We start from the raw sequence: 20,882 nt of genomic DNA, 5'->3' as shown, positions 1-20,882 counted from the left end.
CAATGGACCCTTTTACTAAAGTGTTGTAAAATCTGGCATTGTGCATTCTTTTAATATGGGACATACATAAGAACATAAGCGTTGCCATACTGGGACAGACTGAAGGTCCATCAAGCCCAGCATCCTGTTTCCAGCAGTGGCCAATCCAGGTTACAAGTACCTGGTAAGATCCCAAAACAGTACAATACATTTTATGCTGCTTATCCTAGAAATAAGAAGTGGATTTTCCCAAGTCCATTTCAATAAGCTTATGGACTCTTTTAAGGAAGATATCCAAACCTTTTTTTTCAACCCCGCTAAGCTAACTGCTTTTACCACATTCTTTGGCAACGAATTCCAGAGTTTAATTACACACTGAGCGAAGAAATGCTTTCTCCGATTTGTTTTAAATTTACTACTTTTTAGCCTCATTGCGTGGCTCCTAGTCCTAGGATTTTTGGAAATAGTAATGCGGCACTTTTAGTGCATTTCTTTTATCTTTTCTTTTTTTGCACATCGTGCACTGATGTTGTCAGTGCATGGTACAAGCAAAAAATTAACACTGGGCACTTACCACCTATTTAGCAAGTGCTAAGTACTTTCTAATGCACTAGCTGATAATGCGGGAATGCCCACTCTCTGCCCTTGACATGCCCCCTCCAAAATATAATTTTACAAAATAGATAATACATGAAATACTGTATGCTAACAGGCAAAATACCATTAAACACTTCATTGCACTTTACAGTAGTCTGTTGGCGCATGGTAACCACTTTGGTAGAAGGCCCCTAAGTTAGATGCTTAAACTCAACCCATATTTTCTGCCAAACTTAGGGCTCCTTTTACTAAGCTGTGCTAAAAAGTGGAATTAGCGTGCCCTTATATGGGTCTTTCCTGTGTGTTAAGGCCATATTTAGTGCAGCCAGAATACAGCTGATTTTATTAATTGATGGCCATGCACTAACGTTCACTTTAATATACAGAAAAAGGACCTAGTTCACACAATACCAAAAGGTATGTATATCAACTCCAAAGTGCAAACTCATGGCTCCTTTTACTAAGCGGTGGTAATCCCAACACAGGCTTAAAGCTCGCTATACAGGAAGTACCGCTGGGCTACCGCAGCAGCCCAGCGGTACTTCCCACCCCTAGCACACCATCATTTCCGCCTTGCAATTGCCACACTTCTGTGTCTGAAACTAAAAGCTAATGGTGTGTCCTTTTTTGGCACAGGCAAAACTGAAAGGATAAGGCCTGACAACATTCAGCAGCAAAACGCTGGTTGGATAATGTGGAATATAAGAACTAATAAATGGAAAAGAAATATTTCCTCAGGTTACTTCTAAATCTATCCTATTTCACCTTCATCCTAAGCCCCCTCATTCCAGAGCTTCTTTTCAATTGAAAGAGACTTGCCTCCTGTGCCACATAAGTATTTAAATGTCTTATCATATCCCCACTCTCCCACCTTTCTTCCAAAGTATACATATTGAGATCTTTAAGTCTGTCCTCATACACTTTTGACGAAGACCACTGACCATTTTAGTAGCAAAAAGCCTGACTAGTATGCCCCCTGCAAGAGACAAGCTCATGTGGGATTTGAACAGGGGACTGCTTGCACCCAAAGTGAGAATCATATCCCTAGACCCATGAGCCATACATACAAATAAAAGGAGGTGAATGTAAAAACTCTCGTACCCAAGAGATGTTTCCAAACGTATCAACTAATGGTAACAGCTAAAAGTAAGAATACGCTCAGTGAGTATTAAACAGGAACAAAGATAAAAATGCTCTCCCTACCTTAAAAAATTCTTTGTTTATATAACAATGAAATCTGAAAAGCATGATGAATCTGCCCCAGTAAAACTTCTGCCTGTACAAAGTTCACACTATAAGTATTGCAGCTGGGCAATAAGCCCATATATCAAGCCGCACTAACATATAAATTTATAGTAAATGCATAATGCCTCACTAAAAAGCTGTGGCTATTAATAAATAATTTCTGTCAACTCAAGAACACAATTTGTGGTGAATCTACTTCATCTGTGCAGCTACTGGCTCTAAAATCTGCTAGCATAGGGGTCAGAGGTCACACTGAATCTGATTACCTAAAAATTACTGATAATCGCACAAAAAGTACTAAAATAAAAAGTAAATGCATAATAGTGGTTAAAAAAGCACAATGTCTCACTCAAAGCGAATATTTTGTAAAAGATAGGCTCAAAAAGCCTAAACAACACTTCCTTAATGACTCTGGTGATTTAAAAAAAAGGCACATTTTTTTAGAAGGCATCAAATTGCAAACCCGAGGACAGATTCTGAAAGGAAATGCTTAGTTAAATCACACTACTTTTCTAATTTTTGGACATCAAAATATGTTTTAATAATGCTAAAATAACTGCAAAATTAATGTATTTCAAAATATGTGCACCAATGATGTCATCATATGTCAGTGACATCATTAGATTCTAAACATCGGGGAACATCAAAATGACGTGAGAGTGAGCTTAAAATTGCACAAACCAATCAAATATAGGGGTCCTTTTATTAAGGCGCACTAATAGATTTATCTCGATTAGCCCATTATATTCCTGTCACATCTTCTCATTTAGATTAACATGCACTGGAGGGTTCTTTTACAAAGCCACGATAAAAAGTGGCCTGCAGTAGTGTAGGCATGTCTTTTAGGCACACGCTGGGCCATTTATTACTGCAGCTGGGAAAAAGGCCATTTTTTAATGAGCCAGAAAATGGGCCTGCGCTAATATTAAAACAAGCATGTGCCACCCATTGACCTAGCGGTAAGGACTCCCACACTACCCATACAGTAACCTTGCAGTGTGCCCAACATGGGTGTACTGCTGGTTACTGCTGGGAATGCCCCCCCCCCCCCCCCCCCCCCCCCCGCAATAGAAAATAATTTTCTACTGCAGGTTTCAGCATGCACCAAAATCGGAATTACTGCCAGGTGCATGCAGTACCCCGGCTGATCGGGCGCATGCTACCCGTGCGTTAACCCTCCCGCTCCTTTGTAAAATGGACCCTAAATGTGTTAGCGTGCATTAGTAAAAGGACCCCATAGTAAAACCTCAGCTCAAATGAGCTTAAAACACCAGAAACATATCCGTTTAGGTCTGAGAAAATATAAATAAGAGCATAAATATACTAAATACACCTTAATAAGCAAAAATGCTCAAAACACAAATGTAAAAGTTGTCAAGATTATATGGTTAAATAATTGCCTAATACAGTAAGGACAAATAAATAAATATTCATTTAAAGAAATTCTGATAAGTCCAAGGGAGTTGACTGTCTGAAACTTGAAGATCAATCTTTGCTGAGTCCTTAATAAAAGTTTGTCCATGTCACCCCCTCTCCAGAATACCTGTGGGACTGCTAAGGCAAAAAACCTGTATTCTTCAAACTCATGAGCAGCCTGGATAGTGTGTTCTACAAGTGTAACATAGTAACATAGTAGATGACGGCAGAAAAAGACCTCCACGGTCCATCCAGTCTGCCCAAGAAGATAAATTCATATGTGCTACTTTTTTATTTGTACTGTCCTCTTCAGGGCACAGACCGTATAAGTCTGGCCAGCCCTATCCCCGCCTCCCAACCACCAACCCCGCCTCCCACCACCAGCTCTGGCACAGACTGTATAAGTCTGCCCAGCACTATCCTCGCCTCCCAACTACCAGTCCCGCCTCCCACCACCAGCTCTGGCACAGACCGTATAAGTCTGCCCAGCACTATCCCCGCCGCCCAACCACCAGCCCCGGCACAGACCGTATAAGTCTGCCCAGCACTAGTCTCGCCTCCCAACCACCAGCCCCGGCAGACCGTATAAGTCTGCCCAGCACTAGCCCGCCTCCCAACCACCAGCTCTGCCACCCATTCTAGGCTAAGCTCCTGAGGATCCCTTCCTTCTGCACAGGATTCCTTTATGTTTATCCCACGCATGTTTGAATTCCGTTACCGTTTTCATCTCCACTACCTCCCGCGGGAGGGCATTCCAAGCTTCCACCACCCTCTCCGTGAAAAAATACTTCCTGACATTCTTCTTGAGTCTGCCCCCCTTCAATCTCATTTCATGCTCTCTTGTTCTAACCGCCCTCCCATCTCCGGAAAAGGTTTGTTTGCGGATTAATACCTTTCAAATATTTGAACGTCTGTGGATTCTTTGATTTCTCTTTTAATGACACTGTTATGCTCAATAATCCTCTGGTTTAATCTCCTCTTTACTAATGTAAATTAGACGACAGGGGCATATTGCTGTGGAGGAGTAGCCTAATGGCTAGTGCAGTGGCCTGAGAACCTGGGAAACTGGGTTTAATTTGCACTGCAGCTCCAAGTGATTTGGACATGTCACTTAACCTTCCATTGCCCCAGGTACAAAATAAGTACCTACCTGTATATAATATGTAAACCGTTTTGATTGTAACCACAGAAAGGCAGTATATCAGTAGTTTTGCAATTGGAAAAGAGTCTAAGTTGTTGGATGTATGAATGAATATTGTGGTTTCCAAACTGAGAATATATACTGAGCAGGATCCGTACTTGAAATGTCCAAAGGGAAGTTTCTTCTTCTTAAGACTGGCAGATGGAAGTGCAGTTGGAACTAGCATATCTCTCAAATTCTTTTCCCTTTTGTAAGAGACCATTAGACCTTTATCAGCAATATGATCTATATTCTGGATGATGTGCCAGTGTTTTTTTAAGATCTTAGGGCCCCTTTCACCAAGCTGTGGGAAAGGGGGGCCAGCATGCTCCTTCAATTCTGCCCTCGGATTTGCAATTTGAGGCCTTGTAAAAAATTTGTCATTTTTTTTATCACCAGAGTAATTAAGGAAGCCTTGTATAGCTTTTTGAGCCTCTCTTTTACAAAATATTCCCTTTGAATGAGCCATCGTGCCTTTTTAACCACTATTATTAGCCCACCCTACCACAGGCCACTTTTTACCACGGCTTTGTAAAAGGACCCCTTCAGTGCGTCTCTATCTTTTGCGGGGTTTTACATTGCTTGTATATCTGTCATCTCTGAGTGCATGTTTTAGAAAAAAACAATCTCGTTCAAGATTTTTACAGTGCGAAATGGGCAATCACTCTCACAGTACAGCTTACCTTGCTTTTGTTTCACCAGGTTGTTAGTTCTGATTGAATATCTGTCATTTCTGACTTTATCTTAGTAAGAAAAAAAACTTCCCACAGTCTTCATTGCTAAAGTAGCCACACGTCCCAGAGGCAGTTACTGGTGACACTGAGGATCATGAGTTCATTAGCATGCACTTGCATGCCAATCAAGTGTTTTATATTCTGCTCATGTTAGGTTGTCTTTACTAATGAAACCTTGCTTACTTTTAGCTGTCGCCATTACAATGAATATTATCGTCTCAGTAAATAGCAATGGGGATAATCTTCAGCCTGTGGCAGTAAGTGGCTTCTAAGCCACTTGCAGCCGTCCATTAAACTAACCCCAGAGAGTCATTGTCAGGGCATTGAATATCCGGGTATGTGTGCTGATCCAGAAGTTTACGGGGCACTGGCCAATATTCCAACCAGCGTCTGGTTAACTCGGTGCATAATGTTAGGACAGCCATTTTGCTGTCCCAACTTTATGCACTTATATAGCTGGTTAGCGGACCAAATATCGCCATTGATGGGTTAAGTTTTGGCTCCACCCAAACTCTGTACCCAGACCACCCCTAACCTAGCCGGTTAGGAAATGGCCAGTTAGCAGAGATATGCAACAGCACTACCTGATTAACTAGTCCCTGAATATCGACTGTTGGCCAGTTCAGCAGGGTTTAACCAAATAGGTGCCTCTCCTGGCCAGTTAAACCTTTTTGAATATCAGATTAGTGAGCTGCATGGGAACATGGTTAGCAGGAATCCTGCAGTTTCCGCAGGACACCCATGGGGACACAGGACTGCCAGGGATGGACCCAGGTCCTGAGGGGTTCTGCGGAAGTGTAGTGCCAGGTCAGCCTACCTATCCTTTCCTTGTGCCATGGCAATTATAATAGCACTAAAATAAATTAATGGATATGGTTGATAGCACTGAAATCCATAAGCAATGAGAGGGGAAGTTATCAACTTAGGCTGCTGTTTAGTGATTTTTTATCACAAGTTGGGTTATTTCAGCACAGGGGATGGGTTGGGATGGAGGAGATTCCAGTGGGGACAGGCAGGGATGGGTTAGATTCCAGCGGGGACGGGTGGGGACAGGTGAAATTTCTGTCCCCATGCAACTCTCTATATTAGACCCAATAGGTGGGAAAATGTGGGGTACAAATGCAGCAAATAAATAAATATGTTCACTCAACAGCCCCTTATTGTTGACGAATCCATTGCATCATCCTCTATGCCAGAAAGCAAGAAGTCAACATGTGAAGGGCAATTCTTTTAACTAGTTGTTCATGGTTATGTGCCCCTCTGGGTGCTTAGAGAAAAGTAGTATTTACATGTGTAAGAATGCTAAGTGCTACCTATAAGAGTGCATGTAAGTGCTATAGCATGTATCTGTAAAGAGGTGTACATGTAGGAGGAGCATGTTGGGTCAAGGGTGGGCTCCCAGTTACACACATAGCTTACAGGAAGTTACATGCACCCTTGTAGCATTTGGGTGCCTGCCATTACACCAGGTCTATGGCTGGTATAGCTGTGTGTGCCTAAATGTAAGGCATGCCAATGCCAGCTTATACTAGTATTCTATAACAGAATCTGGGCATCCAGCTGCCATTATAGAACAGGCCCCCATTTATAGAATTGCTTCTTAAGTGCCTGTGTCATCTGAGCCTGTATAGCAGGGGCAGGCAACCTGTGGCCCATCATTGAATTGTATGCGGTCCTGAGACCATGGGAAGTATACACAGAAAACGTCAACAACGTTCTGGTGATTTTAATTACTGTATTTTGCAAATATTTTCAGAATAGCCACTCCAACAGTTTATTATCATCATTTGTAGTTAAACTTTTACTTATTTATCAAATAAGGCCTATAGAGTTCTATACATTTCTGGTTCCAACATTACATAATGTTGCAGCCCTCTAGGGGTAGTACTGACATTCATGTGACCCTCTGTAAATAAAGGTTGTCCACCGCTGCTATATTTTTTATTTTTGTTACATTTGTACCCTGTGCTTTCCCACTCATGCCAGGCTCAATGCAGCTTACATATTGTATACAGGTACTTATTTGTACCTGGGGCAATGGAGGGTTAAGTGACTTGCCCAGAGTCACAAGGAGCTGCCTGTGCCTGAAGTGGGAATCAAACTCAGTTCCCCAGGACCAAAGTTCACCACCCTAACCACTAGGCCACTCCTAGTGGAGTTGCAAGGGTCAGGTAGATAGTTTATAACTGGGTAGTGTCTGCCCTTGCTCTATGCCTTTGAGCCTGGAAACACTGGCACACAATCACTCTGTGCAGGACCACATACCTGTGTATATTGTAACAGTGTTTATCTAGAAGTGTTTAAAAAAAACACATACACAGACTTCAGATCCTTCAAAACTTTACAGCAAGGGTGGTAATTTTCCATATATCAGAACTCTTTTGTCAGGGATGCCAGTGCTGTATTGGAATGGATCTTCCTTAGCCACCTAAGGGGATCTCTGTTGGACGTCTTGAGCAGTTAGTGAAATAGCGACAAAATATCATGCACCAGATATTGAGATAAGTTCGCTCCTTACTGTGTTTTGGAAATACCAGTGCTGTTTATTTTGGAAATTTGATGACTGTTACTCTGAAAACTTTATTTTTCAGCCAATGGATATTGTGTCATTATGTTTATTAGATTCCATGCAGACCTTTTTACAATTATTTTTTTTCTCCAAATATTTTATTAATTTCCAAGAAAACAAATAACAGGAAAACAATGATGGAAAAACATAGGAAGCAAGAAACACAACAGGTGGGAAAGGAAAAAAAAAAGAGAAAGGAAAGAAGAGAAAAAAAAAGGGGAAAGCATCCAGGTGTTTAACAAATAAGTCCTTTGTACTGGTTTAAGGTGTGGCCTGAATAGTTTGGAGGTAGTTGTCCAAAATAGACCAAATTTTTTTCTTAGATACTATCATCCGACTTTTCGCAGCCATGGCGAGCTCAAACTTCTGATGCTGCAGGACTGTATTCCACCAGAAATGAATATTCAGCAACTGTGCATTTTTCCAGTTTTGCAAAATATGCCGTTGAGCAATAGTGAGGAGAATGTCCAATAGTTTTGATTGCGGGGAGGTCAAATCAAAAGTTGCATGAACGGACTTAAAAATTACAATTGAATAAGTCAGGTCATCAGTTATGGGCAAAAGATTTTGTATAATATTCCAAACAGCCTTCCAGAATTGAAAGATCAGAGGACACTCATATAGCATATGAGAGAAAGTACCCACTTGCAGCGAACAGTGCCAACATTTGTCTGATGAGCTCAGGCCAGCAGTAGCAAGTTTTCGAGGAGTCCAATTGGTTTTATGATATAAAAAAAACATAGACTGCAAAACCGCTGCAGAGGAAAGAGGTTTCATAACTTTAGACCAGAAACAGAACCACATATTTTCATCTACCACAGACTCTGTATCAAGCTGCCAATTATGTTGAAGGGCAGTATTGAAGTTGTGTGTTGCGTTAATAAAAATTTTATAAATAGATGAAGCTGTGTGCCCAGCTAATACTAGTGTCTGGGCGTTGGCAAATAAAGAAGGCAGCCGAGATGACAATGATGCCAGCTCAACAGATGCCTTCACACTATGAGTAAGTTGCATCCATTGAAAGAACATAGTAGGAGGTAGAGAAAATTTGGATACCACCTCAGAAAAGGACCAAAAACTATTTTCAGCATTAACAATATCAGACAGATAGACTCCCTTATCTATCCACTCTTTCCAAAAGAATGGAGCCTTATTTATTAAGATATGTGGATTATACCAAAGTGACTGATGTGATGACTTACTGAGAGGTATTGCTTGAAATTTGTCGAGGTCCAATAGACATTTGACCGTGGTGACTATAATCTGATTAACTCTATGTGATGGAAATGAAGAAGCAGTAAGAAGAAGCGGTAAAGTGAGAGGAGCTACCATGGCCTCCTCCAATTGCAGCCACATGGGCTTGAATTCAGAAGCGCGGAAGAACCATCTGCACCCCTGCTGTGAAATGTAAGATTTATGATAAGTGAGGAAGTCGGGAAATAAAACTCCGCCTTTTTCCCTGGTGCATTTAAGTTTCCTCAAAGCAATCTTTGGAGGCTTATTTGACCATAGAAAGGAAGATAATAATTTGTCAACTTGTGAGTAGAATGGAAGGGGGAAGACGATCGGAAGCATACTGAGGATATAATTAATTTTTGGAGATATCATTTTAATAGTTTCAAGCTGGCCCCACCAGGACAAGTGTAGAGGATGCCAGGAATGCAGCAAAGCTTTAAGGGTTTTCAGGATTAAGTCGGAGTTATGATGAATAGAATCTATGGAGTTGGCGTGCAATTCTATTCCTAAGTATTTAATTTTTGGGGTGGCCCACACCAAGTTAAAAGACTGAGCTATATTCGGAAGCGCTAATGCGTTGAGAGGAAATAATTCCGTCTTCTGCTGATTGATTTTGTAGCCCGAAAATTTGGAAAAGTGAGCGATTAGGTCCAGGAGCGCTGGGATAGACTGGTTTGTATCAGAAATATTATTTGATATATGAAAAATAAATAAAATATGAGAAGGAAATATTAATAACTTTTCAAGTGAGCCAAATTTCTCGTCTTTACTCACTGAGATTAAGCTCGGCTATGGATTACATCCTATACTGAATTCTTCTTGTCTCCCTTTTAAAACATAGTTTTTTGAGATTGTTAGCTTGATATTAAAGCATAGGTCCCTTGAAACCTGATAACATATACATATATATTTTTTGCAGTGGAATTGATTCTGTTTTTGTGACCTTCTAAACCTCTCAGCATGTTATGTTGTTCTGTCTACTTTAAAGAATCATGGGATCTGAGCATTTGAAAATGAATATAATTCACTCTGCCAAAGCAGGGGAAAGCTATAATATAGAAATACTTTCAGCTAGCAATTTCGACAGTCAGAAACATTGTTGAGAAACAGAAGTGAAGGCACAAACTGTTCTCTTTAGAGATGGTACTGCGTTCTAGGATGTTTGTTAAAATGTATTGTATTATATGATGCTTTGTTTGTCATGATTTTATGTGTGTTTTATTGTAACCCACTTTGGTTTTGAAGCAGAATATAAATATGGAAATAAATAAATAAAACTGGAAATACCAAGAAAGATCTCTGTTTGAACATTGGTTAGATTACTGCAAATCACCTGCTAAAAACATGATTAAGACTGGAACAGATGTCTTCAGATCCACAGTACAGCACTGTTTGCATATGCAACGATGACCATTTTTACTTATGACCACAAAAGTTGTCATTCAAAGTTTGCAGAAGAAAACTCAGGGGTCCTTTTACAAAGGTGCGCTGAAAAATGGCTTGCGGTAGTGTAGGCACGAGTTTTGGGCACTCGCCAATCCATTTTTTAGTACACCTGTAAAAAAGACCTTTGTTTTTGCTGAAAATGGATGTGCGGCAAAATGAAAATTGCCGTGCGTCCATTTTGGGTCTGAGACCTTACCGCCAGCCATTGACCTAGCAGTAAAGACTCACGCGGTAACCGGGCAGCAATGACATACGTGCACCAAATGCCACTTGGCATGCACCAAAAATGAAATTACTGCAAGAGCCATGCGGTAGTCGAGTGGTAACACCCTTCTGGGGTACGTTGGGCGCACGTAGATGCTTATGCGGCTTAGTAAAAGGACCCCTCAATAAACCTGAAGCCTTTTGGCAGAAAGTGCTTTGGGCTGATGAAATGAAAATAGAACTCTTTGGCCACAGTCCGACAACATACATTTGGAGAAAAGAAAGCAACATATTTGAAGAAATAAACAACTTGTCAACTGATAATCATGGAGCTAGATATATTATTCTTTAGGGTATTGTGGGAGCCAATAGCACAGGAAATATTGTGCAGGTAGGACAAAGAATGGATTCAACAAAATTATTATTTAGATTTTGCTCACATCTTTTTCAGTAGTAGCTCAAGGTGAGTTACATTCAGGTACTCTGGATATTTCTCTGTCCCAGGAGGGCTCACAATCTAAGTTTGTACCTGAGGCAATGGAGGGTTAAGTGATTTGCCCAAGATCACAAGGAGCAGTAGTGGGATTTGAACTGGCCCCCTTTGGATTTCAAGACTGGTGCTCTAACCACTAGGCCATGCCTCCACACCAAGGAACATTGGTCCAACCTAGAAACTAATGACTTACAGCCAGAAAAGAAATTGAAGCTGAAAAGAGATTGAATATTTAGCAAGATAACTTTCCAAAACATGCTTCCAAATGAACCATGAAGTATGTACCGGAATGAAAGCTGCAGATCGCAAATATACTGTGCACAAAAGGAAACCTACGAATATTTCTGAGCAACAACAATTCCGCATGGAAGAGAGATTGAAATTTCACAAGCAAATTTTTTATTTTTATTTTGTAGCATTTGTATCCCACATTTTCCCACCTATTTGCAGGCTCAATGTGGCTTACATTTGCTGTTATGGCTATTGCCATTTCCGGACTTTAGATATGCACATGATTTTGCAATCAAGTGCGTACATACATGGTAGAAGAATGCATTGTGTGCTTGCGTACTTGTTAACACGTGGTTTGCAAATAAGTGCGTATATGTGTGGTAGAAGAATACATTGTGGTCTTGTGTAGGTGTCGGCTTTATGTAGTTGCTCAGGTGATGGTATTATGGTGAGAGTAATGGTGTAGGGCAGTGGTTATGTCGTTTTGGTCTTATTCTTCATTGCTGTTGTTTAGAAGTTAGGACGATTGTTTGTTGTATGCTTTTTTGAATAGGTCCATTTTCAGTAGTTTACAAAAGATGGTTAGATCTTGCGTTGTCTTTATGGTCTTCGGGAGCGCGTTCCATAGCTGTGTGCAAATGTAGGAGAAGCTGGTTGCGTAGGTGGACTTATATTTTAATCCTTTGCAGTTGGGGTAGTGGAGGTTAAGGAATGTACGTGCTGACCTTTTAGCATTCCTAGCAGGTAGGTCTATGAGGTCTGACATGTAGGCCGGAGCTTCTCCATTTATAATTTTATGGACCATAGTGCATACTTTGAACGCAATTCGTTCCTTTAGTGGAAGCCAATGTAGTTTCTCTCCTAGCGGTTTGGCGCTTTCATATTTTGCTTTCCCGAATATAAGTCTGGCTGCCGTGTTTTGGGCTGTCTGAAGCTTCTTAATGACTTGTTCTTTACAACCCGCGTATATTGTGTTGAAGTAGTCTAGGTGACTTAACACCATTGACTATACTAGACTGCGGAATGTGTCTCTTGGGAAGTAGGGTTTGATTCTTTTAAGTCTCCACATGGCGTAGAACATTTTCTTTGTTGTATTTTTCGCTCGGTCTTCTAGTGTGAGGTTTCGATCAATCGTTACTCCCAGGATTTTCAAGCTATCGGAGACCGTAAGAGTGTATTCTGGGATGTATATAGTGTTGTTTTTGTTTGAGTTGTATTGTGAGGATAGGATGAGACACTGTGTCTTTTCTGCGTTTAATTTCAGTTGAAATGCATCTGCCCATGAATTCATTATTTGGAGGCTACGTTGGATTTCTTTTGCAATTTCTGTTAGGTCATACTTGAACGGGATGTATATCATGACATCGTCTGCATAGATATACGGATTGAGACCTTGGTTGGATAGCGATTTAGCTAGAGGTGTCATCATTAGGTTGAATAAGGTTGGTGACAACGGTGATCCTTGTGGAACATCACATTCTGGTGTCCATGGTACTGACATTTTTGATTTTGAGATCACTTGGTAGGTTCTAGCTTTTAGGAATCCTTGGAACCACTTTAGTACGTTTCCTCCAATCCCAAAGTAGTCTAAGATGTTCGAGAGTATTTGGTGGCTAGCCCAATGTTTGAATGCTGTCATTTCTGCCTAAAAGGTGTTAGAGTAGTGAATGAAGAATGTTCAGACTTCTGTACATACCATACAGCGCTGTACCAAAGGCTGTGCAAGCACTGCGGCCACACAGGGATCAAATACTGTATGGAGGGGTGTAAAAATTGCTTCCAGCAATCACCATTTTTGCCAGCTGCTCCAATGACTCAGCTCTCCCCTGCTGCTAATGGTGTTTTACCTGCTGTATTTTGACTGGTGATGGTGTCTTCTCTGATACTAAACATGGTGACCCATCCCTCTGCAGGCTTGTCAAACTGGTAAACGCAGACTGGAGCAGTGAGAGGCAACAGTGGCGTAGTATCATGAGCATTGCCAGACAGGGAGATGGAGTACCCGTTTAGGACTCTATCGAAAACCCAATATTTCTGCACGGGGAATAACCTGACAAGCCCTGCATCAATTATTTAATCCTGTTACACATAGACAGTCACACCTACCTCCCCAAAGTATCCTACCCCCCCCCCCCCAGCTGTGCCACCCCCTCCATAGAAAGAAAACCAGCCACAAAGACTCCTGCCGCTTCCATGCATGATCCTCCCGTCAGAATCTCCACCCTCCAATCCCATCCCTGGCTCTTTCTGGGGGTCCTTGGTGGTGTAATGGGAGCAGGAAAGATCCCCAATTGCTCCTGCACTTAGGCCATGGATTCAAAATGGCTGCCATGACCCCAGCAGTAATCTTGTGGTACTACCCCTAAGGACCAGGCTGCCAAATAAGGATACTAAGTAATGGAGCCCCAGAAAACCAGTGGATCCACAGAAGCGCCTTGTACTTTGATGTTCTATTTTATTGAAGCTTGATATCAGAATGTTTCCCTTCTTTCCTCCTCTGAGTACATTTTGAGTTCCTTTATCATCTCTCTTTACAGGGTTTCTATTGCAGGCCCTGTATCACTTATGTAACTCTTCCCTGAATTGCTTCAGTTCTTTTCAATTTACTGACAAAGTTATTTTCTGACAATAGTTTATCTTGATTCTTCATTTTTTCCCCTAAACTATCCCATTTGGCTATCTAGAATTTCTGTTTTCAATTAGATTTGATCAATTTTCTGTTCCAATCTATTTAGACCCATACAACTATTATTCAGGACCACCTAATGATATCGTTTTTGTAGGCAATTCTCTTAAAAACTTGACTGTAACAGATTGCTTTTTCCCTGCTACATTTACATCTAAGTATTTTTTTGAACTTGTGGAATTCAAATCATGAAAAGCCTTTGACCTTCATGAGAACCTAACAAGTGCTGAGGATTTTCATGATGAACATGTACAGTCCCAATATAGATAGGTCGTAGAAGTAGGAATTGAGACGTGCATCTTGAGTTTCACTAGTATTTTAGAACAGAATCTGCCAACATAGTCTGTTCTAAAATAAAGGAAAAGTGGACATTTATGCACAGGGTGTAGTGCCGTTGAATAACCCCTCACTGCCAAAGCACTAGCCGACTAGATTAGGGGCAGTGCAGGGGCAGGTAACCAGTTAGTGGCGATATTCAGTCCGCTAAACAGTTAAGTGAGCAGATAAAGTTAGGACAGCTGTTCACCAAGGGGCCCTTTTACTAAGCCATGTAGGTGCATACGTGCGCCTAATGCACGCCAAATTGGAGTTACCGCATAGCCCTTGCGGTAATTTAAATTTTGGCGCGTGCCGCTATGCACATCTGAAAAATATTATTTTATTTTCTGGTTGGCGGCAGCTACACGCATCAATATCATTTTATGCGCGCAGACCATTACCGCTTGGCTGAACATTGACCCCTGAACTTTTGACTTTATTTGTAACAGTTCTTCTATCAGTCTTCATACTATCATCTCATTCAAATATGTCTTACTTGACTATCTTTTTCTGAATCATTCCCTATGCAATGGGAAGTATAGAGGTGGTGTAGCCTGGAACAATCTATCCATTCACCACAAGACTCAGCCCCCCCCCCCCCCCCCCCCGATATTCAGCCGGTGGTGGGCAGCTGTATTAATGTCTGCCACTGGCAATGAACCTAGATAAAACTCTGCCAGGCCATATCTTGTTGCCAGCATTGAATATCCAGATTTTTTAAGTTAACTCAGTATTCAGAGCTAACCGGCCAGGGATGACCAAAGTTCATGGGGGCGTGTCAGCAGGGTAGCGAACGCGGGACTGGGGTGTGATTAGGAGATGGTGGTCCTCGGACGATAATAGAAAAAAGAGGGGCGTCCCTGACAAGCACTTGGCCGACTTTACTTGGTCCATTTTTTTTCACGACCAAGCCTCAAAAAGGTGCCCCAACTAACCAGATGACCACCAGAGGGAATTAGGGATGATCTCCCCTTACTCCCCCAGTCGTCACTAACCCCCTCCCACCATAAAAAACAAGTTTAAAAATACTTTTTTGCCAGCCTCTATGCCAGCCTCAAATGCTATAATCAGGTCCATCGCAGCAGTATACAGGTCCCTGGAGCAGTTGTAGTGGGTGCAGTGTACTTCAGGCAGTTGGACCTGGGGGGGGGGGGGGGGTTGGGGGGCTCAGCACACAAGGAAAGGGAGCTATGCACCTGGGAGCAGTTTCTGAAGTCCACTGCAGTGCCCCCTATGGTGCCCGGTTGGTGTCCTGGCATGTCAGGGGGACCAGTGCACTACAAATGCTGGCTCCTCCCACGACCAAAGGGCTTGGATTTGGACGTTTTTGAGATAGACGTCTTTGGTTTCCATTATCGCCAAAACCAAGGACGACCATCTCTAAGGTCGACCTAAATGTCAAGATTGGGGCGTCCCCGACCGTATTATCGAAACAAAAGATGGACGTCCATCTTGTTTCGATAATATGCATTGCCCCACCCCTTCGCGGCACTGTCCTTAGAGTTGCGCGCCCTTAGAGATGGTCATCCCCATTCGAAAATGCCCCTCCACATGATCTTACTTATACACTAACACTGACTGGTTAGCTCTGAATATTGGGAACTAACCAGACTCCACCCCCAGAACACCCCCAACATAGTCGGTTTGCACTTTGTTGCTAACTGGTTATTTTCAGCAAAGATAACCAGTTAAGGGCCACTGAAAATGACTGGATAGCTGCCAGTAAGCGAGTTAACCGGTTAGCAGCCATTCCCGGCTAGATATATCGCTTTGAATATCAGCCGGAGCATCATTATATGTTATTGTGGCAGCAATTTGTTCTCATTCTGGGTTTTTTTTTCTCCTCAGGTGTGTATACATTTTTTTCTGGCACCTTGGAAACTCTAGAAGAGACTGACCAAATCCATCTTATTCTGGATAAAATCATAGATACGTTGATTCATTTGATGGCCAAATCAGGCCTTTCTATGCAGCAACAGCAGAGGCGTCTTGCTCAACTGCTCCTTATCCTCTCTCACATAAGGCACATGAGGTGAGCAAAAACCTTCAACCATTGTTTTACATGGTAGCATAGTGAATGATGACAGATAAACACCAAATGGATAATCTAATCTGTCCAATAGAGATTCATCCACTTTAGATAGATATATGTGCAAAGAGGTCTGTTTACTAAACTGTACTAAGTAGGTAGTGCGGGTGTTAGTATACAGTATGCATTAGTGGGGACCCATTCTATTGGCTACTGCATGCTAAAACCAGCCAATACAGAGAATGGATTTGGAAGGCACTGACAGCTAACACACAGGGTAGTGGTATCAAGGGCAGCTATGCTACCAGGCAGTCTAGTAGCATAGTCATAGCCTGGGGGATAAACACTTCAAATTTCACCCTCCCCCACCTGTTTTTAAGACCCCTCCCCAATATAAGCCCTCCAGATCAAGAGCCTTCCAAAATCAGCCCCCTCCCCCCCCCCAAACAAGGTACCCAAGATCATCTTTTCTATGGTACAACCAAAGCAGTTTACACTTATTATATGCAGGCACTTTGTCTATCCCTCATGGGCTCACAATCTAAGGGCCTCTTTTACTAAGCTGTGTAGGCGCCTACGTGTGCCCAACACGCGCCAAAATGGACTTTCCCCCCAACTACCACGTGGCTCTTGCAGTGATTTCATTTTTGGTGTGCATCCGATACGCGCGTCTGAAAATTCTTTATTTTCGGACGCGCGTTAAGTCACATCTGACGCGTGCAGGTCCTTACCACCCAAATTCTTTACCGCTAGGTCTATAGCTGACGGTAAGGTCAGAGACCCAAAATGGATGCACGACAATTTTGACTTTGCCGCACGTCCATTGTCAGGAAAAAAAGAGGCCTTTCTTACAGACGCACTGAAAAATAATTCTGCGCATGCCCACAACTCCTGCCTACACTATCGCAGGCCACTTTTTACCACGGCTTAGTAAAAGGACCCCTAAGTTTTTGTACCGGGGGCAATTGAAGGCTAAATTACTTGCCCAGAGTCACAAGGAGCTGCAGTGGGAATTTAACTCCCCCCCCCCCCATCCTGCAAGGATCCCTTCAAGATCAGATCTCCCCACCCCCACCCCCAAGACAAAGACCCCATACCCAATCCTTCCTGGGACTCTTTCAAAGGTTTCCCTGGTAGTCTAGTGGGCCAGGGCTAGAGTGGTCCCCCCTCTGTTCCCGTCTTGTAGCTAGTATGGTTCAAAATGATGCCTATGACTCTTAGTGGTAGTTTCGCATTAATATTGCTTGGGATCATCCTGCCATATATTAGCAATCGCTTGATATTGGGGGGGGGGGGGGGTAAGAAATCATCATTGTTGAGGGGGTTGCTCTTCCTGGAGGGTGCTGATCAAGGGGTTGAGGGTCTAGCTGGGAGGGGGATCAGACTGGAGGGGGACCAGATCTGGGGAAACCTGCCACTAGTATTTTTTTTCTTCCGTACTTAACTTTGGGCAGTCCTGGGGCCTGCTCTGTCTGCTGTGGGGGGACGGGAGTATAATTTCTCTTTTCTCCTCTCCCTGGACAATTGCTCTCTATATACTAAATAAAGCCTTCAGTGCCACTCAGGCTTAAGCAAGGGTTGTGATAACTGTCCCCCTTTTCCTTGGAGCATGAAAACATCATCTCCATAATGCACATGCCCAGTGCCTGCGCTCTGAACCTGGCCTTCCATAACTACAGCAGGCCATGTATGTTTTGAGATTGGTCAAGAAATCTATAAATCTTCTAAATCTATGACATTCCTTGTAGAGTAGTGACATGCATATTATGACTGAGTAACCACGATATGATCCAGTGTATTGTTACCACGAGTCATTGCTCCCTAAGATGAAATGTCAAACTGGTTCAAATAGATTCAGCAAGGAAACACCAAAGTGCAGGCAACGAAAAGAGCAAAGATGTCTTTATTCATAAATTGTTGGTTGACTCGACACAGCCATGTTTCAGCTAAAAGGCTTGCATCAGGAGCATGAACAAATATTCTGAGGTAAGCATTGGATAAATATGCAATCCGATAAATGTGACAACATGAAGTTGTGATAATGAAAACCCCTTCATCAGCGTTATGAGTGTAAATGACATCAATGTAACTCAAATGTCGTTACTCATGCTGACCACCAAAACTATCAAGCTTATCTCAGAATATTTGTTCAGCCTCCTGATGCAGGCCTTATAGCCGAAACACGGCCATGTCAAGTCAACCAAAGATTTAAATTCTTCACCTTCTCTGTGGTATTTCCTTGTTGACTGATTGTGGAGTGTGGTTCTTCTGTGTTTTCTTCAAATAGATTCAGGTCATGATTCCCAAGACTTTTCTTCTGTTCTGCCTCTATGGGAAACAATCTTAGTGAATCAGACCCTTAATGGCAATTCTGTAGCAGGACACCCACATTTACACACCACATGGGCATGTAAGTGTACAGAATACTGTCACTTTTGCCAGTAAGTGTATACATATATGCATAAGTGGGAGCAAAACACCTAAGTAAACGTAAATGCAAGTAGGTGGAGCATGAGAAGGCATGGGCAGGGCTGCCACTTACACATGCAACATGCAGAATACAGTAAGTTACACACTCCCTTGCTGCATATGGGCTCCTCGCAGTTACCCCAGGTCTATGACTGATCTAATTGCGGACACCTAAATGTAAGATGTGCCAGTGCCGGGTTACACTAGCATTCTGTAATGGAATCTGGGCACCCAGAAGTCATTGTAGAATAGATTGTCATCACGCGGCATCAGGGAGCCTAAACGGAGGTGCCTACTTATAGAATTTTCCCCTTCTTGTTTATAGTACCCGCTTTATTTCTTTTAAATGGACAATTCACATTCCTCCTTCTGATATTCTTATTTGCATTTGAATCCACAGCAATAAAGGTATGGAACACCTGTATAGTATGAAGTGCAAGAATGTAGTCCCATTGTACGATTTACTACTGGAGATGCTGGATGCTCACCGAATGCACACGACAAAAAGCAAACATACCGCCCAGGCAGAAGGCAGTCGGAGCCCCGTGACTAACACATCAGCCACATCATCATGCGTGCAGCCTATTTATCTAAACAGAGAAGATGTGAGCTTGCAAAGCACAGTATGAGTGTTCATGTTTAGATCTTGTGTGGGTCATGAGAATCCCTGCAGCCTACTACCTATATGTAGTACATGCCTCACTTTAGCTGAATTATGTCACATGTATAAAAAACACTCCAGCATGCGTCAGTCACCACTGATTTATATAACATGAGGTTCTTTCGGTGCTTGCTGTGGTTCAGAACGGGAGAGCAGCTGTTGGTTTGGGCAGTCCTGGAACTTCGCAAGACTGCCATGTAATTAAAATATCTCCTGTTACCCATCACAGCCGTGGGATAGGGATAGGGATTTTCTGACACCCTTGCTGATTTGTGCCCAGGGTATTTTTGTCTGGGTTGGCCACTAGTTTTGAAGAGGCAAATAGTTTCCAGTGAATCAGGGTCACATTACAGTCACAGGTTGGAGCAGTTCTCAGTGGACAAAGTCAACTGAACACCTCCTTGTGTACTGGGAGAAAATAAGGCCCAAGAACAAAATATGAAAAATAGAAACAGAATAATCCTTAGAAATCAACGACACAGTCATTGGGGGTTCCTCTCCTTAGAAAGGTGGTTTTGGTTTTGACTGACTTGATAGCTAATCTGTGTATCTTTGTTGACATTTTGCATTATGTTAAACAACTGAGAGTAGTACCATGTTTTCCTGCTTCAAGCCTGCAAGGAACACATATTCCTTTTGCATAAACTGTATTTGCTATGACAACACAGTTGATTAGACTCTTTCATTACCTATTCATTATCCTTGTAACTCTAATTGAAAAGACAGCTTCAATACAGGGGTAAACGATATATGACTTCATTACAGTAGAAGACCATATTTGCTGCTACTTCTAATATAACGTTGGCCAAATTATCAGTAGTGCCTTAAGTCCTAAATAATCCAGCCGATATTCAATGCTATTTAACCTGTTAGGAACGGCTCCTGGCCAGTTAAAAAGCACTTAACCTGCTATCTGTGAATATTCAGCTGGGGATAGCCAGCTATCTCCTGCTGAATGTTCACGGTCAGCGCATAGCAGCTAACCAGCTATGTCAAGCGATATAGTCAGCTAGCCTTGAATATTCAGGGCTTTGCCAGCTATGTTAAGTGGCCATATCAGACCGCATAAATAGCAAGCCTATCTTTGACGACTATAAACGTAACCAGCCAGCGTTGAATATTTACTTAGCGGGTCTTTTACTAAAGAGTAGCTTGAGTTATCTACAGCAGGGCCCATTTTATTCTTATCGGTCCTGCAGCAGATAATTCGAGCTGATCTTTAATAAAAGAGCCCCTTAGCTGATTGTTTATAGCGGCCAAAATAAAATCTCGATAGTCAATGCTGAAGCCCAGCATTGAAAACAGGGGCTCAACTCTGATCACGGAACTTAGCCAGCTTGCTTCCCATAGGCTGAATATCAGGGCCAATATGTCCAAATGTAGGGGGTC

The 20,882-nt window shown here is 42.3% G+C and overlaps 1 protein-coding gene across 2 annotated transcripts in view; it reads left to right on the top strand.

Moving 5' to 3' along the window:
• The window catches only part of ESR1 (estrogen receptor 1), a 587,957-nt gene extending 567,801 nt beyond the window's left edge, over nucleotides 1–20,156 (top strand). For both annotated transcript variants that reach the window (XM_030198471.1, XM_030198472.1), the window contains 2 exons: nucleotides 16,183–16,366; nucleotides 19,233–20,156. In XM_030198471.1, the coding sequence (XP_030054331.1) occupies nucleotides 16,183–16,366; nucleotides 19,233–19,461 (413 nt within the window). In that variant the 3' untranslated portion in view covers nucleotides 19,462–20,156. The remainder of the gene's footprint in view (nucleotides 1–16,182; nucleotides 16,367–19,232) is intronic.
• The last annotated feature ends 726 nt before the right edge of the window (nucleotides 20,157–20,882 follow it).

This window comes from Microcaecilia unicolor, chromosome 3 (genome assembly GCF_901765095.1).
Source record: "Microcaecilia unicolor chromosome 3, aMicUni1.1, whole genome shotgun sequence".
NCBI lineage: Eukaryota > Metazoa > Chordata > Amphibia > Gymnophiona > Siphonopidae > Microcaecilia > Microcaecilia unicolor.
The sequence above is the reverse complement of the archived record's forward strand: the minus strand, read 5'-3'. Positions and strand labels throughout refer to the sequence as shown.